The sequence below is a fragment of the Vulpes lagopus genome, chromosome 5 (assembly GCF_018345385.1).
Source record: "Vulpes lagopus strain Blue_001 chromosome 5, ASM1834538v1, whole genome shotgun sequence".
Lineage (NCBI taxonomy): Eukaryota > Metazoa > Chordata > Mammalia > Carnivora > Canidae > Vulpes > Vulpes lagopus.
In genome coordinates this window covers 76739352-76763248 of record NC_054828.1, presented here as the reverse complement: position 1 = coordinate 76763248, position 23897 = coordinate 76739352, and the positions used below count along the sequence as shown (strand labels likewise).

The 23897-nt window shown below is 40.1% G+C and overlaps 1 protein-coding gene and 1 long non-coding RNA gene across 2 annotated transcripts in view; one reads left to right on the top strand and one right to left on the bottom strand.

Annotated features, from left to right (window-relative positions):
- Window positions 1–424: 424 nt before the first annotated feature.
- On the bottom strand, window positions 425–2339 carry LOC121490597. Its single transcript, XR_005987728.1, has 3 exons — window positions 2180–2339; window positions 1073–1159; window positions 425–558 (listed from the first exon to the last, which is right to left on the bottom strand). It is a non-coding gene; the product is annotated as an uncharacterized LOC121490597 (long non-coding RNA).
- Window positions 2340–2495: 156 nt separating this feature from the next.
- Window positions 2496–23897, top strand: part of NOTCH2 (notch receptor 2) — a 165122-nt gene continuing 143720 nt past the window's right edge. The window contains exon 1 of the mRNA XM_041754312.1: window positions 2496–2810. Coding sequence (XP_041610246.1) covers window positions 2738–2810 — 73 coding nt within the window. The 5' untranslated portion in view covers window positions 2496–2737. The remainder of the gene's footprint in view (window positions 2811–23897) is intronic.

Below are 23897 nucleotides of genomic sequence, written 5' to 3'. Positions count from 1 at the left end.
TCACCTTGGGAAACTGCATACCTATTTTCATTAGTCATAGCCACAGTCAGTTCTGGAGACACTCTTTGGGGATAAGTATCTTCACATTTTTATGAATATATTTTAATAGTGACAAATCCAGTCTTTGCAGGTGATGTTTAAAATTTGTATAGAGCCAAGTCACCATGAACTATATTTAGTGAGTAAAGAGAATGCTCTAACTGGCAACTCTATGGGTCAACTACTAAAAAGTAATGTTATTATCATTCTCTGAACATATTTGCACAAGGGAAATTCCAAAGCTATTTTGACTGATGATGTTATTTTTGAAAAGAGTTTCTAGCATCCCAAGGTGACTAGTCTCAATAATAGTACTTGCTAATTTACTGAAAAGTACTTATTCAAATCCAGTTTGGAACTTCATAAGCCTCTAATCATACCGACTTGCACTTGTTTACTGTTATTTTACATTCTAGTTCAAAATATATTATGTGATAGACACTGGGAATAAATAAGGCCATGGTCTTTGCCCATAAGGTCTTCTCTGAATTGGTTGAGAAGACAGAAATATCAGCAGTCCTGTGTAAAAAAAAAAAAGAGAGAGAGACATTTTAATAAGTTAAGAGCAGTACAGTGGAAAGACTGTCTGTTGAGGGGCAGGAATTTGTTACAGTGTCAGCAAAGCCTTCTCAGGACTGAAGTATTAATGATGATTAGAAGTTCACTAAGAGAAGGAGGGAAGGGGATGACAAGAGTCCTTCCAAACCAAGGGAACAGAAGGTACAGAGACTGAAATAAGAAGATATATTTTGGGGGTAATCTCAAATTGTTCAATACTGTTACGGTGTAAAGTTCACAATGGGGCAGAGAGGATGAAAGATGGGGCCTAGTGAAGTAGAGGCCTTCTATTTACTGCTTTTAAAAGTTTGGACTTTATCCTGTCAAGTAGGGAGGGAGAGGCTCTGTGGGTAGGATTTTCCTTCCCAGTAGGATTGTAAACTCTCACATCCAATTAGTTACATAGGTTTGCACACCCCCCACCCCACCCCCCATTGTCTCAGATCCATCTCTTCCTTTCCATTCTGACATTTACCTCATTAGTTCAGGCCTTCATCTCCCCACGCCTGGAGTGTTTCACTAACTCCTGACTGGTCCTCAGATTCCAGTTCGCCTTTTGCTCCTGACAATCAATTTTACACAGGATTATCAGAGGAACTTTCCTTTCCATCAAGTCTCACCCCTGTTCAAAAGCCTTCAGTGATTTTCTATGATCTGAGAGATAGTTACTCTTCCCCCTCCCCCCCTTTCAGCTTGCCCCTTAAGATTTTACCAATCTGGTCCCCACCCCACTTCCCTCCTTGACTCCTGTCACTGCAAATAGTAGCAGAACTCACCTACTTATTCCCTTATCTGTACCTTTATTTTTATGGTGGCTATCCCCTGGAGTTTTACAGCCACACAAATCTTTCTGCTTGTTTTGTTTTCAGCTCTTTTCTTTCACAAATAGTAAGCCCACAGGTGCCCATGGAAGTATTTCCCACTCTCCTGCCCTGGAAGTAACCACTATTCTGCTTATATTCTATTACTATATATTGTGTGTCGTGCATCCATGGGTGGGATTTAGGTTGTTTCTAGTTGTTGGCTTTTACAGGGATTCAGAGTGTCATATGTGTTAATTGTCCGCTTTTACAAACAATGTTACAATGAATATCTTCAGCAAAACCTTCCCTGAATCCTGCAGGATTTTCCTCAAAAGTAGCTTGTGCAGGGGCATCTGGGTTGAGCGTCTGCCTTTGGCTCAGGTCATGACCCCGGGGTCCTGGTATTGAATCCCGCATCAGGCTCCCCATAGGGAGCCTGATTCTCCCTCTGCCTGTCTCTCTCTCTCTGTGTCTCTCATGAATAAATAAATAAAATCTTAAAAAAAAAACCAAACCAACTAGCTTGTGCATCCTGCATCTTCAGTATGATCCCTTTGTGCTGAGCACACTGCTAAGCAAAGGAAGGCAGTAAAGGAATGTTTGCTGAACGAATGGATGGATGGGTGAACGGTGCAGCACAGCCCAGTTGATGGCCACGTTCCTTTTCGGTGGGCTTTGGCCTGAGCCCCCAGGCCCTCCCTTGACAGCGCGGGCCCTTCCTTCCCGCATTCCTCCCGGCGGCCGGGGAGTGTGTAAGTGTGGGTGTGCGGGGGCGATACCCATCTCCCGGGACGACTCCGGCTCTCCGCGCAAGTTCACGATGGCCACCCAGCGTCTCAAGTTCAGGGTCCTCTCAGCACCTCCCTCCGCCGAGGCCAGGCTGGCCGTGCGCCGACCGAGTTAAGGCGCCTGGGGACCCGACGCGGGGGGAGAAGCGGAGGGTCCGGCGGCGGCCTCGGAGGAGATCCCTCCGCGCGCAGCCCGGGCCGGCGCTTCTTCCTGCGGGAAACCCCTGGGTGCCGCGGGCGGCGGGGTCGGGCCCGGCGACAGGGGGCGGGGCTTGCGGGGAGGAGGCGGCCGAGGCGGAAGGACACACGAGGCTGCTTCGTCGCTCTGCCGAGAAAGTTTCAGCCGAACTTCGGGCGGCGGCCGGGAGCGGCAGGCTAGCGCCGCGGGGCGCGGGGGGCGCTTAACGCCCGAGCTTCGGCGCGCAGCGTGAGGCCGGGAGCCGCAGAAGCGGCAGGAGGAGAGGAGCGTGTGGGGGACCCTCTTTGGGGACCCCCTCCTCATGTGGATCTGCGCGGGCGGCGGCGGCGGCGGAGGAGGCGACCGAGAAGATGCCCGGCCTGAGCCCCGCTCGGCTGTGGGCGCTGCTGGCGCTCGGGCTGAGCTGCGCGGCCCCCGCGCGCGGTGAGTATGGGGCCGGGGTCGCTGTCCGCTGCGCCGAGTCACCTGGGGCGACCGTGCCCCCGTTCCCCACCCTTCCCGTCCTCCTCTCTGGAGAAGGCCGGGCTCCGAGGGAGGCCCCTCGGTCCCCCAAGTTTGGACACCGCCGGGGCCTCCTCCTCCGCACTCCCCGCTGCCCCCACGCCCCTTGGCCGCCGGCCCCACTCACGCCTCCGCGGTGGAAGGGGGGCCGGGCCACGAGCCTTGAAACTTGCTCTCCAAGTTCTTGAGTTCGGGCAGTTGGGCTGTTTTGCCCTCTGGTTCCGCGTTTCCTGGGGTCGAGCAGCCCGAGACGACCCCCCCCCCCCCCTCGGCCGGGGACCGCAGCTGGGCTGAGCAAAGGAATGCGGGACTCCGGCGTGCAGGGAGGGGGCAGGGCCTGGAGCCCAGCCGCTTACACCTTCCCTGCCAGCCGGAGGCACCAGCCGAGTGGTGGGCTTGCTTCGGGTGGGGACAGGGTCTCGTGGGGCGCCCGGGTCCCGACACCCCAGTCCCCGCTCTCGGTCAGTCCACTGTGTTTTGCCGGAGTCTTTGAAAGGTGGAGGCAGGAGCGGTAGGGAAGCTGGTGTGGCTGCATGCTGAGCCACATGATTTAAAAATCTCAACTGCTGTTATTCTTTCCGAGGCGCTGAGCTCGGGCGCTGTTTGAGAGTCTGTGTTCAGCCCCAGGAATGTGGTGTGACGATCACCAACTCCTCCAACCTGGCAGCAGCGTTTGCTGCTCTTTTGGCATGGTGGGGGTGGGGCAGGGGCGGGTGAGGAAAAGTGGATACGTTAATTCAAAGTGCTTCCTTGGAAAGCCTCTCTACGGTTGGATATTAGCAACGCTCTTTCTGAACACGGTTGGACCAGGGAAAGGAAACCGAATCACGTCTTATCCATCCCACCCACGATCTTAGATTCCGAATTTCTTCAGACTGTTCAGTAGAAAGAGCGCGGCTTTTGCAGCCCTCTGTAATCCTGGGTTCAAATCCAGCTCTGCGCTATGAACTCACCAATCAAGTGAGAATGAAATTACCCAGCTAATAGGATTAATTAAGAGAATGTATATTAAACCCATGGCAGGCAAAAGGTATTCAGAAAGTCCTTTCAGGGAGGGACCGTGCTTTATTTTTTATGAACTCTGCTTCCAGCGGGATGGTAGCTTGTGCATGTGATAGGGTCTTCTTTTCCTAGCTTCATCTGAAGGAAGATTTTACCTTTACTAACACACACACACACACACACACACCACAAAACAACAACAACAAAAAAACAGCTGATACAAGAGCTAAATCTTTGCAAAGAAAAAGTTAAGAGTTTTAGAAACATTTGCTCTTTGTTCATTGTTAACAGATAGTTGGCATGCCAATCACAGATGTTTAAACGAGAACAAGTTTTTTTTTTTTTTTTTTTTTTTTTTTAAATCGCGGTAAGGAGTTGTTTAGCACCAACCAGATCCTTCTTGGAAAGCTCAAATTCCATGCACCTCTGTGTCCCTAAGAATTTCAGAAGTGGACCAGGAGGCTATGTGATGATGAACCAAAATCATTGTTTTGGAAGAGTTTAAAAAAACAGGATGACATTTTTGCCTTTGATTTTTCTTTTGAGTGAAAGCTTGACTGCAAGTGTAGATTTAGAATAAAAAGGAGTATAAACAGTGGGCTAGTCTGAGGATTACAATCCTTGGTTTCTACCATTAACTTGCTTTAGTAAATAACTTAATCTTCATGATCAGTAGTCTCCTTACCTATGAAAAGAACTAAAGAAGTGATCTCCTTTAGAGAGTTGCAGGGAATAATAAATATGATTGCAAGGTGATTTGCAAAATTAGGTGTTAAATGGTTAAGACTGATGTCAGAAATAGGATTTCTCTGGCAATGTAGGGCTTCTCACATTCTAGGACCTCAGTACATAGAATATCCTTTTCTATACTTCTATACTGATGAGGTATTGCTATTACCAGCTAGCTTTTAGGCTTTTAGCTTTTAGCTAGCTTCTAGTCCTCTGAGTTACCTCAGAGGACTAGATATGGGTATTTTTTTAGACAGGAGTTCTTCAGATACTAAACTACTGCAATAAAAGATATTTAAAAACCTGTTTTTTGGTACAGATCTTCAGTCTTTTCAGAGTCTAGCGGTGAAGGCTTCTTCAGTCTTCTTAATCTGTTATCATTGTTTTTGTCAAAGTACTGCACTCTTTAAAATTTTTGAGTGTTCCTGTATTTGGAATTATCGCCAATTGTTCATTTAAATGTCACTTGAGTTTCTAAGGCAAGAAGTAGTCAACCCAGCTGTCATTGTCAAACAGCTATCCAAAACCACCTCTTCCTCCTTGTTTTCTTTTACTTTGCAATGGGAAGTGTTTTCCTGGTTTTGTAGCCTGCTAGATAATTTCTCAGCTGAATTCTCTTGCTTTATAAAAAAAAAATCACAAAGAGCAATGTTTTTTTCTTTTCAGATGAAGATGAAGTTTAGACTATTTTTCTTTTTCTTTCTTGTTCTTTCTGTATTATTAGTCTCTTTTGCAGGGGCAGTGGGTGGGAGGAAGGAGAGTGATTATCTTTTGTCTCTCTTCTTTTTCCTGATGTTTTGTTTTTAAAAAATATTTATATACATCTCCTTGGCATCCCTCTGCACTATTCCCATACTACTGTGTCTTCCAGAGGCTTTCTGTGGTATCGAGGAGTAATTTCTGGTTTACCTGAATTGTATTTGCTGACTTCAGGACCTTTAGAAAATGTTTAAATTCAGTGGGATATGCTTGGATGCTTCAGAGCAGCCTTACAATACATTTTAAAAATATCACACCCACAGAAATTCTATTTTGCCCACAAAATTTGCATCAATCTAGTTCCCACTCTGATCTGCCATTCCTAGTGGTTCTCCTTACCCCGTCCCCTATGATAGAACAAAGCTCAATATCCTGGTTGCATCAAAATCAGCTGAGGCAACTCTTGGACTCAACACTCAGGGATTATGATACAGTAGGTCTGAGAATCTGTATTTTTCAAGGTTTATAGTAACTTGTTGGAACCCCACTGCTGGTTCATTATTCTGTCTTCAGCTGTGTATATGGGGATCTTTCCTTCTTAATTTTAATAATTGCCAGAATTAATCTAACCTTAGTCAACTATTCCAGTATCAAATATTCCTCCACTGTCAAAGATTTTTTAAATTGTTAATGTAAAAGCTATGGAGTATAATGCTATTTCTTCTTGTTCATCTGGACACAATGGGTCCCCATTGTCTCTTTAGAAGGGCTTCTTATATTTGAATGATATGTTATAAATCCTCTCCCTGATCCTTTTCTTCTGTGTTGTCTTTTTTTTCAAGCTTCATTCATATATATAATTTTGGACTCCCTTTATTTGTCCTTAGTGGTTTTAGAGTAAAAAATCCTAAGCCATGATTTGAATGAAAATGTAAGAGATTTTACATTACCCTTATATTATGTTTCCACTTATTATTTAAGTGCTTTCTTTCTTGACATCTCTACGTGGATGCCACAACTTGAACCTATCATTTTCCTACTATTTTTTCCTTTTTCTCCTTCTTCTCCTTCTCTGCAAATGATTTGACACCAAAGGTTTTATTTTCTTCTCTCTTTTTTAAAGATTTTATTTATTTATTCATGAGAGACACACAGAGAGAAGCAGAGACATAGGCAGAGGGAGAAGCAGGCTCCCTATGGGAAGTCCAATGTGGGACTCAGTCCCATGACCCCAGGATCACCATTGGAGCCAAAGGCAGACCCTCAACCACTGAGCCACCCAGGCATCCCTCTTCTACTCTTCTATTTTTATTAGTCTAACATATGTATAATATTTTGGAAAGATCACTGGACTGGGAACCAGAAGACCATCATTCTCCTCCAGGTCTGTATTTAATTAGTAGTATCATCTTGTGGGAGGGATTTTGTGCCTCTATTTGCTCAGGTATGTTGTCCATAGTCACTGAGCCAATTAGAGTCAAGTAGAATTTCTGTCTTTTGGTCTGCAGTTCATGCCTCCTTCACTCTCCGCACCACTTCTGTCTTTTTACAAATGAACTCATGTACACGGAAACACTTAGAACATCCTCAAGTGCTTATTGTTAATATGTACTTCTTGAGGAAGAGAACTGTGTTTTTTCATTTATGTGTTTTTTTCTAGTATATTTACCCTGTACCTGGCACAGTGCCTTGGCATCTAATAGATATTTAATATTTGTTCAATTGAACAATTACTTTTAATTATTTTCCTTTTCTTTTTAAAAAGATTTTATTTATTTATTCATGAGAGATATAGAGAGGCAAAGACATAGGCAGAGGGAGAAGCAGGCTCCCTGCAAGGAGCCTGATGTGGGACTCGATACCAGGATCCCAGGATTACAACTGAGCCAAAGGCAGATGCTCAACCACTGAGCCACCCAGGTACCCCACTTTTATTTTCTTATCCTGAACTACTATCGTACTCCAAGACGGTTATTTATTTATTTATTTATGATAGTATTTTCCAGATACATTGCTTACGTTACATTTGGGGAAAAAACAATTTTTTCCCTTCCCCTGAAGTTTTATTAAACTTGCCATTTTGAATTTGTGTGTGTGTGTGTGTGTGTGTGTGTGTGTAGTTTCTTCTTTCTCTTTTTTTTCTGTTCACTTCTGCGAATCATAAAGGTCACTTTGACTTTGGAATTTAACCTCAAAGGCACTGGCATCCACCCCCTGACTCTTACTTGAGCTGTTTCTACAGTTTCCTGTATTACTATATTATGAGACCAGCAATTTCTGTTATTTTGCTCAGAATTGCCACACTTTATTGTAATTTGGTCATTTGGGGGATTATTGGAATAGTTTTAAAATTAGAGTTAACTAAGTTTATGCTTGTTTTGATGATTTTTTTTGAGTTTTTTTACATTATGAGCTGAATATTGCAAACTAGTATTAGACTAAGAGGATGCATACATTTAATAAAGTTTGTTTTTTTTCCTACCAGGGGAGCTCCCTAAAAACCACTACCACCAACAAAACTCTAAAGATGAGATGTGATAAATGAAACTTTGAGAGAACCATATAGTGCATGAGCTATCTCTGCAACACGATTTGCTCCTTGAGGGTAGACACTGTCACACACATCCCTTCTCTGGTCCATAAAATTTGTCTGGCATATGCCAAACATGTAGAGTCATCCAAGCAGCAGGTTGGCTTTGTCACAGCACCTGTGACTCCTGCTCTGTCCTCCCCACCTTTGGGACATTCTAGAGAAGAGGCTGTTGGTGATCAGGGGTGTGTCTTTATGCTCTTTTCTCCTTTGAAGAGAAAAGATCAGTTGAAAGCTGACCCCACCTACAGACATTTATGCTATCTCTTTTTGTTAATTAATGGGTAGCTGAAATTTTCCTCTTTGTTGACCTATGTGTTGGCAGAAACTTTAAAATTCATCTAGTCCTTCTATCCTTTCCATACTGGATCTGCTCCTCTTACAACATCCTGGTCAAGAGGTAGCCTACCTTCTTTATGCTTTAACAACTCTTGTGGTATCTCCCTGCCTTTGGAGGCAGCTTCGTTCATCTCTGGACAACTCTGATTTTTAGAAACATTTTCTTATATTCAGTTGTAATCTGTCTTCATATGACTTGTGCCCATTGGCATCTTCTCAGGAATTTCCCTTATAGAGTTCTGAGACCTGCGTGAGTGACAAGGATCCAAAGGGGCACTCTTTACTGAACTGTTACCTACACCTCCATAAAAGGTTAGACCTAGTAAGGAGCACAGAGATGATTCCATCTGGAGTGTTTTCCTGGAGAATCTGATTCCATGGGTCTGAATAGTAACTGGGAATGTGTATGTTTAAGAAATAGCCAGTTAATTTTTGTATTAGGGAAGTTTGGAATCATTGCAGAGTGAATCTGGGGAAATAGGATTTTTTGGTTTAATTTTTGTTTGTTTGTTTGTTCTATGATGGTACTTAGAGATAGGTTGCTTTGCCTGGGTCTTGTGATCATTTTTTACCCTTGAAAGTGCTTGCTTCTTGCTAAATGCCTAGCTTGCTGGGGGTTAGCTCTGATATCCCCAAAAGGCTAGTAAAGTTGTTTATTTTGTCTTAAAAAATAATCTACAAACTGTTCAGAATCTTAGGGCTGCTGTGTATGTGTTGTGTGTGATTTGGTGGTAGCCTCCTTATTCCCTTCATCAGAATGTTACCAGAGATGTTCCATGGTCTTTTTGGTGTCCACTAAGGAATTCTGTCCTTAGTCCTTGTGAATGACACTGCCTTTGAGGATGTCTGCTTTGTTAACCTATGAACACACATCTGGTATCAGGGATTTCCTTCAGATGTGTTAGTGCAAAAAAGATTTAAAAGTCACTCATTTCAGGCAGTCCTGCCTTTGGGCTGTCTGGGCAAGTTGAAAAAGGAAGGAGAGTGAAGAAGGAACCTTGGATCTCTTGGGCAGAATAGAGCATTTTGTAAGAAGGGGCCCAGAAGTGCTCCTCTAATAAAGATGCTTAGTATTGCTGTCTTTTGTAGGAACTAGAAAGTGGCTTCATATCTGAAAGGATAGGCTCTTGGCCTCTGGATGAGACAAACTGCAGTGTTCTTTTGTTAGGGGAAGGGGGTTTGCTGTAGATCTGTTCTTTTTGCCCTCCTCTCCTTTCTGAGGCAAACACCAGTTGTGTGGCAGAAAATACATTGTGACCTTAAAAAGAAGAGTAAAACCAAGAAGGGGCCGGTAATAAAAACCATAGCTTGGAGTGAGAAAAGTGAGGTAATCATTGTATTAATTTATTTATATGTGTAAATATGGAAGTTCTATATACAACTCTGGTAGGAGCCCTAATTATTGGCTTTGAGATTTGTTATCTTTGTAGCTCTCCTGTCCCAGTCATGTATTAAGGAGGATTGTGGTATGTTGTTCTTCTTAATTTGTGTGTTTCATCATGTGGTAGGGATTAAAGGGTATTCTGCTTTGGTAGATGTGGGAATCATTGACCTAGCAGAAGATAGGGGCCTGCCCCCAAGGAGCAGACATCATCATGGAGATAAGACAGATGAGCACACAATTAGGAATATGAAATACAAGTCATTTAGGTCACTTATCTATGGTCTCAGAAAGCAGCTTCCTGCAGTCAGGGTGACTAAGCTGTAGGGTCTAGGGAAGTAAGCTGCAGGTCTATTAGGACACCCCTGCTGGGAGTCTGCTATTCTCCTCTTTCTCTTTTGTAATTTAGAAGTATCAAAACTTAACTTGGGGAAAAGATAAAGACCTCTTTGTCTAGTAGGGGGTCTAAATGTAAATTTGGGACTGGTTGTGGTATGTATTATGTCTGTCAGTGGGTTTGTGGCAGAAGAGAGGGCTGTGTTTTTAGTTCTGGATGCCAGGCCTGATCTGGGATGAGTCAAGGTAGAGATACCTTTTTTTGGAAGCTCTAGTTCTCAGTGGCAGTAGCTGAAGGAATTTCTTGTCATGGCCAGGCAGTGACAGAGGTTCAGTATGGACACACCCAGAGCTGCTGCCTCAGGTGGCATTGATTAATCACCCCTTCTGCTTGTCTTGGCAAAACCCTGTTCTACCAGCTCCTTAAAGTTTGTGTTTTACTAGATAATGACCAAACAAAGTCTTGGGGGTCATTTTACTGTCCCTTGCCACTCTTGAATGGCAGACCAGTTGCCGTGGTTCAGCTCTGGTACCCTTGGTCTTTGGCCGTTCAGCAAGGGGCCTTGGTCTTTCCTCCCCTTGACTGAAGCACCTTCCCTAGAGGTCTGCTTGAGGCAGTTTCTGGTCTTCAAGTCAGTTCCTCTCAGAATATTGGCGCCTAGGCAGTAACTCCAGTTCTTTGAACACATCAGCCAAACATCATGCCAAGATGGACTCATCGCTTCACACAGACAGGTTGGATTTATGGGTGTTGCAGAACCTGTTTCTGTGTTAAGACTAGCTCCCCCACCCTTATATACATTTAATCATATGAAGAAAGCATCTGTGTATCTTACAAAGTAAGGAAAACATGACTATAATATTTTGATTAGAGTTGGATATCGCTCCCTTAATAATATGTTGTCTTTTAACAAGTAGCATCACTTTAAAATACAACTTTGCTTGCTGGATAAAGTGTTGTACAAGAAGCTGTGGTTACATTCTCAAGTATACTATATGGTTCAGAGGCAGGTGCATTTTAAAATTGTTGTTTGCTTCTTTTTCATTTCTTTTTACTCTCATATGTCTTGTTTTTTTTTTTTTTTTAAGATTTTATTTATTTATTCATGAGAGACACAGAGAGAGAGAGAGGCAGAAAGATAGGCAGAGGGAGAAGCAGGTTCCATGCAGGGAGCCTGATGTGGGACTTGATCCCAGGACTCCAGGACCACGCCCTGGGCCGAAGGCAGGTGCTAAACTGCTGAGCCACCCAGGGATTCCTCTCATCTGTCTTTTGAGGAGATTCTGAAGTTTTTAAACCTTGAAGATTAAATAGTCTTTTTAAACTAGACCGTAAAAAGGACAGGATTGCTAGACTGGCATATTTATTCAACATTCAAATAAAAATAATTGAATAGTGTTTATTCACTAATATTTTATGTTGAATTTCTGAATATGAATATTCAGAAAACTAGATAGTGCTAATGTGTTAACTTCTCTAAATGGTAATTGTAATAAGCTGCAAAGAAATTAACTCTGCTTTCACATGCTTTTGTCTGTCTAGAAAGTGTTGAGACTCACTGAAGTTTGAGGATGTGTATATTTTGATTATGATATTTTATTATATTTTTCTTTGCTATGAACATGCTTTTATTTATTTGCTAGGTCTTCTTTAATTGGAGATGTTAAGGACATTTACTTAATTACATTTAAAGCACTTTCTAATCTTTATGAGGATTATTATAGGAAAAACGTATCTTGTGAATCATGCAAGTCCTTGGTCGTATGTTACTATTGAAAGTAAGTTACAATATTTCATGAATCCTATGACATATTTCCTAAGAGATTTAAGGAAAATGGTTATAACTAAAAACAAAGATTGTAATATTTTAAGGTAGGTTTACATAGTAACAATTAATTCTCATGTTGTACCTAATTAACTTATACAAGATTTTTTTGGGGGGAGGGGAAGGTTACTTAAAAAGTAATTATATTTAAAAGTAGCTAAAGGCATTGACAAATCTAGAAAAGTGTGAGAAAAATATTCACAATCATACCACTGTTAATATTTTGGTGTACATCTTTTGGTCTTTTTTTTCTACCTTTAGTTTTAAAATGTTGATTCATAATATAAACACAATTTTCTGTACTTTCTTTGATGATTATGAATGTTTTTCATAGTTTCAAGCACTTTTTATAAATTGGGAACCAATTATGGAATGAGTGGGAATCAACATTGATTAAATAATGTTCTTATTTTTTAAAAGACTTTTTAAAGGTTTTTAAACATTTAAAAAGGTTAAAAATTTTAGGGGGAGGAGGGGCAGATGGGGAGGAGGAGAGAGAGAGAGTCTTAAGCAGACTCTGCATGGAGTGTGGAGCCTGATGCAGGGCTGGATCATATGACCTGAGCTGAAACCAAGAGTCGGATGCTTAACTGACTGCACTGAGTGTGGAGCCTGATGCAGGGCTTGATCATATAACCTGAGCTGAAACCAAGAGTTGGGTGCTTAACTGACAGTGCCACCCAGGTGCCTCGATAATATTCTTATTAATAGGGTTATGATGTTTTGGCCATTCTTTGGTTTGGTTACTTATTTAATTGGTTTCATTTTTTTTTTTTCTGTATAAATGATACTGATCCTCTTCATACAGAAAAAACGTTCCTCATTAGGATTTTTCCTCATTAAGCTAGATTTGCAGAAGAAGAATTTCTATGTCAAAGAGTGATTTTAAAAAATAGGGATACAGAAGGTAAAAACAAACTGGAAAACATAAAAGAAAATTAAAATCTCCAATAATTCCATCACCTCCAACCAAAACCCATAGTTAATATTTTGATACATTCTAGACAGTTTTTTTTTCTGTGTCTATCATTGCAATTGGGGGTTTTAGCATACGTATAGCTTTATCATCTGCTTCTGTACTACTTAAAATATTGTGAATATTTTCTTATATATATATGTTCTTTAAGAATAGGAAAGGCTGCATACTGTTCTGTCTTAAGAATCAGCTATATATATAATTTAAACTGAAATCAATTATTAGTTTCTAATTTTTTAAAAAAGATTTTATTTATTTGAGAGAAAGAGTGAGTGAGCATGAGCAGGGGGGAGAGGCAGAGGGAGAAGCAGACTCCCTGCTCAGCAGGGAGCCCAGTTCAGGAGACCTGAGCCAGTGGCAGATACTTAACCGACTGAGCCACCTAGGTGCCCCTCTAATTTTTTTCATAATTATAAATAATGTTACAATGAAATTCTTATATCTAAATCTTGGTAGGAATATTTATTTTGTTAACACTAAGCTCTCAGAAGTCAAGTTGTTGTGTCAAAGAATATGGACCTTTTTGTGACTCTGATACTGCCAAATTCTCTTCCATATAGTTTGACCAAGTTATACTTCCATCAGCAGAATATGAAACCGTCAGTGTTGCCAGCTATGTTCAACAGTAGTTTTTATTTTTAAAGCTTTTAACCAATTTGATAAATGGTAAATGCTACCTGACCTTAATTAGCCTTTCTGATTACACAGTGATATTGAATCATTTTTCATATGGTCAGTGGCCACTTCTTATTTACTTATTTTTGTAAACTGTGTCTTGTACCCCTCAAGGCATTCATTTTTTGGTTACTGATTGAAAAAGCTATTTATATGAAAGATATTAGTCCTTTCTTTGTATTAAATGTGTTTATGGACAAAAGTATTTATGGACGGGTTAAACTATGTAATATCAAATTGCTACAAATATATATGTATTTTTCTTCCAAATGTTTATTTAAATTCTAGTTAGTTAACATATAGTGTTATATTGGTTTCAGGAGTAGAATTCAGTGGTTCATCGCTTACATATAACACCCAGGGCTCATCATAACAAGTGCCCTCCTTAATTCCCATTACTCATTGCTACCAATATTGATATCAAAAACCATATATTTAATAGATTAATTTTTTAATCCTTTGACTTGTAATGAGCTTGGTCAGTTTTCTTTGTATTTGTTAACTGCTATTTTCATTAGATACTTTAAAATTCTAATCTGACCAAGCTGTCAGTTGTATGTGCTCAGGAAATGCACATTTAACATTTTATAAAAAGATACTAGAGGAAAACAGTAAATTCTGGAGCTAAATATGTGATTTTTGGTGGGTTAAGGGTAATCTGTCTATATCCTGTCTTCCTGGATAATCAAGATTTTTGAAGTATGTAACATCCCTGAAAGGCAGGACTAGTGCACTACTAAATCTGACATTTTGACCTAATTGACAGTTGTATTGTGGTCTAGCCAGTCAGTTTGGTCAGACAACAGGATGACTAAGATTCCCTGCCCTCTCTCCTCACCAAATTGATTAGTTGTGGGACAGAGCTGACTGAATCAACCTGTTGTTTTGGCACCCCATGGACACCACCTGTTTGTTCCATTTCTTCCTCTAGCCTCCTACTGCCCTAGTGCAGTGCTGTGTGCACAGTGGGTAGGAGATCAATGTTGTTGCTGAAGAATGTTGCAATAAAGAAGAGTAGACTGCTTGTTTTTCAAGCTTGTATGTTCTTAAGGTACCCTGCTGCTTTGGACATTAAGAGCTCCAGCTGAACTGTTGTATGTGGAAGCCCTGCAGGTCTTCAGTGTTTGATTCAGAGTAATTTCAGGCAATATGAATGCTTTCTTAAGTATCATTGGAATTTACTGGGCTGGTTGTTTGCCAGCTATTGCCATATTTAGCATGAAGAAACCTGGGGAACAGGGACATTTCTGACCAACCAAAGAAGGAAACCTTTCTCAAGTGGATTGCGACTCTTTTTTTTTTTTTTTTTTTTTTTTAAGCTGTGGCTAAGAGAATGCCAGTTAGGAGTTTGGGTTTGTGTCCATTGGTCTTTGTTTCTATGCCCCATCCACAAAATTAATTTGAGTGGGAAAAGAGATTTGATAGTGAAGCTCTTTCTCACTCTGGAGTTTTAATACTGTTTCTAGGAGGAATTAGGGAATTCTTAAGCCTCCACGGAGAGGCTTAATCAGCAGGTGAAGCTGCTGATTAAAAACAGGGTAATGGGTATTTATTTATTCTCATCTTTTTTTTTTTAAACGCTTTGACTCGCTCTTCATCTTTTATTCATTTTTTAAAATATTTTTTCTTTATTTATTTATGATAGTCACAGAGAGAGAGAGAGAGAGAGAGAGAGGCAGAGACACAGGCAGAGGGAGAAGCAGGCTCCATGCACCGGGAGCCCAACGTGGGATTCGATCCTGGGTCTCCAGGATCGCGCCCTGGGCCAAAGGCAGGTGCCAAACCACTGCGCCACCCAGGGATCCCCTATTCTCATCTTTCTTCTTGAAGGCTTGTTCATTTTCTGCTTTGTCATGGTCTGAATTTATTTTGGCCCAGTTCTTTTCTCCATCCTTCTTTTGGAACCATCAGCCTTCCCTTTATGGCTTAAAATTTCTCTGCCTGTTTTTCCATTTTAAAGATGAAGATAGTATTTGGAAGGATCAGTCAATATAACTAACATACAACTCATTTTCATAAAGTAAAACAACCTCAACATTTACATAGCAATGTAGAGTTTACAGCACCTTCTTATATAATTACCTCCTTTAATCTTCACAAAACTTTGGTGGAAACTGAGCCTCAGCGGAATACTGGCTTGTATACCATTGTTTAGGTCTAGATAGTAAGTGGCAGAGCTTGGACTTAAACTTGTGGTTTGACTTTTTAAACCTCAGTTTTGTTTTTTTTTGTAACACTGTTGAATTCTTACTATGTGTCTGTCATTCTGCTAGGGCTTTACATATATTTCCTCATTTGATTTACATGGCTATCCTTTAGGGTAGACAGTATATAACCATTTTACAGATAAGGAAATTGGAACTTAGATTCATAGCTTTGGGTGTTGGGGTGAATAATGCAGCTAATGAATAATAGAGCCAGGATTCAAACCTCTATCTGGCTCCAGAGTCTCTGCAGTCAACTATGGCACTTTATGTACGTTCATACAGTTATCCTCACAGCAACCCTATGAGATGAGGAGTAGTAGGCTAAGTGGGGAAACTGAAGCTTATTAAATGCCCAGGATAATGCAGTTAGTTAAGTGGTAGAGTTGAGATTTAAAGCTATGTCCATCTGTCTCAGAAATCTTTACTCATTCCAGTATACTAAAGTTGCATGTTTTTATGGTATGTATAACTAAAAATTAGTTCATGAAACTGGCAGTTCTTTGAATGTAGAGGTCAGCTATTAGGAATCCTTTGTATTTTCTGAATATAAAAGAAATGGATGGACATTAGTTGACGCATGGCCCTTGACTTACTTTAGTTGATTTGAGTTACTGAGGATTCAGTAAATTAATGTGTATAATGTAATAATAATTCATAATACAATGCCTGGCACATAGTAAGAGTACAGTAAATAATAATTGTTGGTGTTATTTTATGTTGCAGTATGGACCTTTTTGTTGCTTTCATTTTAATAAAAAGTGGATGAGTTAGGTAGAATATAAGAAACAGCACGGAGGATCATAGGGGAAGGGAGGGAAAACTGAGTGGGAAGAAATCAGAGGGAGACAAACCATGAGAGACTCTTTTTTTTTTTTTTAAGACTTTATTTATTTTTTCATGAGAGAGAAGCAGAGACACAGGCAGAGGGAGAAGCAGTCTCCATGCAGGGAGCCTGAGGTGGGACTCGCTCCCAGGACTCCCGGATCACGCCTTGGGCTGAAGGCGGCGCTAAACCTCTGAGCCACCCGGGCTGCCCCCCTGAGAGACTCTTAACTCTGGGAAACAAACTGATGGTTGCTGGAGGGGCGGGGGTAGGGGAGGGGGTAACTAGGTAATGGGCATTAAGGAGGGCATGTGTTGTGATGAGTACTGGGTGTTATATACAACCGATAAATTATTGAACATTACATCTGAAACTAATGGTGTTCTATATGTTGGCTAATGGAATTTCAATGAAAAAAAAGAGTGGAATAAGTTATTTGGACCCTTGGTGAGAAATAGGAGCTTCACCTTTTCAGCATGTAGATTGTTCACTGGTTTTCAGCGATCCTGTTAATATTTAGGGGTACTGTATTGGAGTCTATTAATGGAGTTTATTTCTAAATTGAAGCAATTTTGTCTATTACACAAATTTCACTGATAGATGTTAACTTATTTCCTATTTTATTTATTTATTTATTTTTAAAGATTTTATTTATTTATTCATGAGAGACACAGAGAGGGGCAGAGACATAGGTAGAGGGAGAGGCAGGCTTCATGTAGGGAGCCCCACGTGGGACTCGATCTCAAGACTGTAGGATCATGCTCTGAGCCAAAGGCAGACACTAAACCACTGAGCCACCCAGGCGTCCCCCCATTATTTATTAATCAGACATTTGTGGTTGGATGTTATGCTTACTACAAAAACTGTGATTTTTCTGAGGTATATTTTTAAGGATAATATCAGGTCCAACTCCATTGTTCCCCAGTTTCATATGATATGGCAAATATCACATGCCATTCTGTGTCACCATGTGGAATACTAGTCTGAACCTAAAATATTTGATGTTTTCATTAGCCTTATAGCACTTTAATGGACTATCTCTCTCTTAGGCATTCTGAAATAATAAAAATATCCTATGGTCTTAACACCTTTAGAGGCTCCTGGAGATTTTGAGATTCCAGATGTTTTATAGGTGGAGAAAACTAAAGCCCAAAGAAATGAGTGGCCGGAAGACCCAGAGCTAGGTCAAGGTTGGGGCTTGAATCCAAGCTCTTGTTTTCTAGTCAAGTGATCTTTCCTTTGCATTCACTACTCAAATGATCTATCAGTATATCAACCACCTTTTTTTTTTTTGAGATTTGAAAAGGGAATAAAAGAGTGGAAGAGTAGGGGAGAGAAGGGGTGTGGCCATATTGAAAATGTCAGTGACAGCAAAGAAAATATTTGTGAGCCCCTGCATGTCCCTTTCGACTTCTCTGTAGTGGTTAAGACAAGCAAGTGGGGCTGGTGTCATTAGTGATTCAGTAATGAATTAGCTAGGACTGGTGGAGTTACTTTCTCAGAAAAGGGTTTTGTATTTTTAACATTTGTTTCCCATGACAGTTTGCTTATTCTCAAGTTTTGGCAGCCTTGAGCAAATGGTTGTCAGGTTTTTTTTTTTTTTCTTGTTTTGTTTTAAGACAAAACTCAACATTTTATTTTGCTGATTTAGTAAACCGTATTCTACCTACCACTCCCTTCTGCTCCCTCTATAATTATTTCTAAGACTTTGTTTTTCGGTTGTGGGAATACTATGAAAGGTTTTCTTTTATGGTCTGAGATATTTATAATTATGTGTAAGCATACTGTTTACAGAAAATGTAAGTGGTGCATATGGTAACTCAGATACTCTTAAAACACTTAAAATATTTTCCAATAATTTAAATCTTTCCAAAAAAGCAGCTGGAGCCACTTATGGTAAAAGAGAGGAGGTGTACACCAAGGACAGCAGCATTCAAGTATAATTAATATAGAAAGAAGTGAACGTTACTTTGGAGGAACTGAGAGTATATGCATGAGAGCAGATCGAGGCATGCCTCCTTATTAATAAAGTGAACAAAACAGACCAAAATCTCTGTCCCTATGGAGTTTATATGCAGTAACAATAGCTTTCCTATGTGAAGGGTTTATTATGTTGACAGATGCTTGACAGTACTTGGTGAAAGTACTTGACCTATTTCCTTTGGTCCTTATAATAGGTGTTTGATTCCTATTTACTGAAAGGTTAAGGGATGGTAATCTACGCTACTCAGCTGATCATTGGTATAGGCTAGCAATTGGAACCTCTTGCTCAACTCCAGAGCTCATACACTTATGCACTATAAGTGATGCCATTGTCAATTTGGTGGAATCCTATGGTCACAGATAATGTAACTTTGGATATAATAATATTTTGTGTCCTAAACTGATTTAAGTTTTACCCTTACCATCATCTTACTTCTGAATGAACATTTGCATAATATGGGAATTATTTAAACTTCAAAATTCCATTTTAAGGATTTGGAGTCCTTTCTAAATCTTTTTGGAAGTGGGGAGAATGGATTTATGTGTGTCATAATCCAAGAAAAGTTGTTTAGCATTTCTTTCCCTTTTATATCTTGATTCTAAAAGAAATTCTTTAGTAGATTAAGACCAGGAATGAATGGGGAGCTTTTTTTTTTCTTAATAAAAAACATTTTGAAAGATCGAAAATGGCCATCCAGAGTCATATTTGTGCCAGCCTTTTCAATTACAGATAGCTTATTTTTTCCAGATAGCTTTTTCTTGACCTTGCACATGAGTATGTATTCTTATCATTGAATTTTGAAAGGGATGTAAGAAACCATGTAAAACAATTGGAATGCTTCAGCTTATGAACAGTGGACATAGCCAATTACTGAAACTACCCAGTGCTAACCTATCTTGGCCTGGGAAGTGCATTTCTACACATATCATAGAAAAAGCACACATTTTTTTTTCTTTATGGTGAACTTTCTCCTTATTAATACCTCCTTTGTTACTGACAATCAAAAGTCATCTGTACTAATAGAAGAGAGAATGTGTCTGACACCAACAGACAATCCCATCTATTTTATTTTATTTTATTTTGTTTTGTTTTGTTTTGTTTTATTTTATTTTTTTAATCCCATCTATTTTAAAATACAGCCTGCACATGCATGCTCACACATGTGGGTCCTTTCAGATATGCTCGTCTCTCCTTAGAGTTTAGTTTTGTTAATTGCCCATTGGATGTTGAAAGGGAAAATGCTCAGGGATATTAAGGATAATGAAAGAGATAAATGACGGTATAGGTTGATTGTTTTTTATTATCTTTTGGAATGACTTTAGATACCCTTTGCCACTACACTTTGATTTTTGCTTTAGCATAGCTGTTAGGTTTTTAGAACTACCTAGACCTGGCTCTGATTCTTAGTTAAGAATATTGGGCAAGCCCCTTAACTTCTCTAAGTCTCAGTTCCCTTATTTATGTAATGGGATTAATAGTAATACCTAACATGCAGGATTATTTGCAGATATTAGAAACAACATATTTAATTGCATGGTTCTAGGCACAAAATAGACACTCAAGTGTGTGTGTGTGTGTGGGGGGGCAAAGTTTAAAACTTCATTGGCCTCATAGTAATTCCCCCCTTTGGAAGATATGATCTGAGAATTCTGTCTCTGATCCTTCCTATTTCAGTTTCTTTCAAGGATTTCCTTTTAGACTCTGCTTCATTACTAAGGCAGTGCATCACCTAAAGAGCAGACCAAAGCACTATTGTCTAGTAATTTCAAATTTGTAAATTAACCATGTAGGTATTAAAAGCCTCCCTAACCTTTTGTCTGCTTAAGTTTGCAGCATCTTGCATCTGTCATCTCAGAAATAATTGATTCATAGAAAAAAATTATTTAGTATTTCCAGTTAAAGCTGGAGAACTCGTTTAATAAGGAGGATCTGTTTAGTTGTCTTATTTGTTTCCATCTTTCACTCCTGAGTCTTAATGGAAATCGGGTTTGAAATATTAGAAGCAGTTGGTTTTCAGCATTGGGAAAGCTTATCTAATCAGGCATGTGAAGTGGCCTATGTTGGATTTCTGTGCCAGAGAAGGCTAGAGGAGGTTGAGGAGATTATCGCTCTTGCTTGTTATTCCTGAGCATTGTTGAGACACTGGGAGAGCAGTAGGAAATTAAAAAAAAAAAAATGTTGAACTTAATTACACCAGTCCAATATACATCCTACCCCCACTTGGGCTGGTCTCATAACATAGGTGTATGTGAGCTAATTTGAATCATGTAATAGTTTGTCATTTCTGGGCTAGATGGTGAGGATTTCCTGTTTCACAGAATTTTGGATTGGGAGTTTTATATTAAATAGTGCTTTCTGGCATTTAGTCACTTTTGTAAACATGATCTCACTTGAGCCACAAAGTTTTCTAAGGAGGGAGGGCTGGTGATAATTATTTTAGTTTTACACATGAGAATAGTAAGTCTCAAATAGCTCAAAGGAATTCCTCTAGATCGCATGGTGAGTATGTGGCAAAGCTGGGATTAGAACTCAGGTTCTGATTTCTAGGGCAGTTCTTGTTTCATTATACCACACTGCTTCCTGCATAATGTACCTAACTCTGAATTCTGTTCCCCAAGATAGGAAAGGATTCTCTTCCTTTCTGTTTGATTAGCTGTGTCAGAGCATGAGAGCAATGAAGCAGGAGTTGAGGATTCTTTCCCCAGATGATCAGTTAGCTTTTCCTAAAGCTATTCTATGCCTGCAGTCACCAGTTGTTACTGTTACCTAGACAGGATGTTGATCCAAAGTGAAATAGGCAGGAGAGAGTGGCTGACTCAGCTTAGCCCATCACAACTTCCACCCCTTCTGTCAATGGGTCTGTAATGTCATGTTCATTTATATGCATTTCATGTGCTCTTATGTCTATTTCTTAGTATTTTTCTCAGCTGTTTTTAATGTCTTAGGCCTTAGTTGTTCCTGAGTGGCCTGAAGTGACTTTCCTGTTCCTTAAAGTTTCCCTAAAATCTCTGAGGAGCAGGCAGCATGGGCTTCCCAATGTAATCTTATTTCATAGCCCTTGGCAGTTCTTTCCTTAACTTAAGCAGAGTATAAATTGTGAATGCAGATAGGTGTGTCAGTATTGCACTGTTACTTATGTAAGTGCACTTTAGCATTTCTTCTTTCCTTTTAATCGAAATGAGGAAATAGAGAATGTTTTGTTATGGTAGCTTTACACATACACCCACGAGGAAATGCGTAGTTAGCTTCTGTGGGAAATGTAACTGATACATTTCAGGGAACAAAATACATGATGGCTAAGATTTTAAGTCTGCCAAATGTTAATAGGGAAAAAAAAATGATCATGCTCTCATATTGCACTTTAGTTTAGCTTATTAATTCTAAGGTCAATAATTTATAGGAGTCTGCCTTGTTTACATCTATTAGTATATGAAAGTATACTGTGCCTTTCCACAAGATGCATTTCACAAATTGTGCTTTTCATTCAAGGGAGCCATCTCAACAAATACTTCCTTCAGGTGTACAGTGTAGGAAAGCTTTCACTGAGTGGCCAACTGGTTGAAGGTTTGACACTTCAATATCAACAATGTGAAGTGGACCATTTTGAACCCTTCAGCAATCCAGCTGGACATTTGGCCATGGCCTGTGGCCAGCTGAGAGCTTCCTGGATGAAGGCCACTATCATCTAGCCATGCACTTTTCTCACTAGGAAGTCTGGCATTGTATGTCCTGAGACCTGGGATTCCCCATTCTCCATGTCCTGAGGAGATTTTTGATAACCCTGACAGCAGTGTTGCTCCTGAGGTACATAGCTTATTCAGAATGCATATAATTTCTTAATAGAAAATTGGTAATTGATTAGTTTTTCTTCATGACATGTTGAAATTAATAGACTTGTAACATTTACTGCATGCAGTAAAGGCGTATTTCTGGTTTTGGTAAAGTGTTGAATTTCAAATTTGATAATTTAGAATTTGAATTAAACAAACATCCCTACTTTAAATGTGTGTGTGTGTGTGTGTGTGTGTGTGTGTGTGTGTGTATCTGTTTGTCTGTCTTTTGGGAGGAGGAATAAACCTTGGAACTGTTAAAAAAATTTTTCTTAAAAAAAAAAAATTTTTCTTTTATCATGGTGCCCATTCTCAGTTGGCAGAGAATAGCTATCCAAATGTTGCTCAGGTCTAGTGCAAAGATTTAGGGAAGTAGTAACGAGTTTAATAACCATTTGTGGAGTGACATAGATGGACACACCCAATTACACAAGACCTGAGTCTGAGAACTGTTGATGTGCAATCATCCCATCAGCATCTGCTTGTCATTATCAACAACAATAATGGCTCAACTATTTCTTTGGGGCCACATGAAAAGACAATGTACCCATAGCAAAAGGTAACTCAGACCTGACAAAAACATAGCCTTCCCTAACCGTTTGTTCCCAAACTACTCTTTTTTTTTTTTTTTTTTAATTTATGATAGTCACACACAGAGAGAGAGAGAGAGGCAGAGACACAGGCAGAGGGAGAAGCAGTCTCCATGCATCCGGAGCCCAACGTGGGATTCGATCCCGGCTCTCCAGGATAGTGCCCTGGGCCAAAGGCAGGCGCTAAACCGCTGCGCCACCCAGGGATCCCCCCAAACTACTCTTTAAACATATCCTCTTGTGAGGTTTTGAAGTATCTCACATTGTGTCTTGTCATTCATTTTCTTTCTTAAAAATCAAGTCTTTCTAGCTTAAATTTTTGCCCAAAACCATGAAGGGCCAATGTATTATCCATCATTTTTCTAATCCATTTCTTTGTCGTTGGAAAGCCTTCATGTCTCTGGCTTCATGCTGCTTTATGTGTACAAAGGTATTCAGTATCCTTTTTCATTTACATTTTTGTTACAACTGCTGTCAAATCAAGTATGAGCACTTTCTAATATAAATCATTTTGATCACTGTGAGTGGGAGGGAGGGAATCAGTTCATAGGAATAAATTTGCATGTTGACAAGATAATATCTAATAGTTTTCAAAGCATTTTTAAAAAAGATTTTGTTTATTCATGAGAGACACAGAGAGAAGGCAGAGACTGGCAGAGGGAGAAGCAGGTTCCTTGTAGGGAGCCGGATGTGGGACTGGAGATCCTGGAACTCCCGGATCACACTCTGAGCCCTGAGCGGAAGGCAGACTTTCAACTGCTGAGCCACCCAGGCATCCCTCAAAGCACTTTCAAGTGCATTATATCTTTCATAAGACCATGTCTTCATTTCTGGAGACTGTGACAGAGACCCTCTGAGACCTATACAAAAGTCACGCTGTCAAGTGCCAGGGCTGGCTGGAGAATCAAAGCCAAGTCTTCTTTCTGTTCCTTAGTGTATAACTGGATCACCATTTTATTGGCAGAAATATGGAATCTTTTGGTTTTTAAAAGGTGCTTACTTGGCTTTGGAAGTTATGTTAG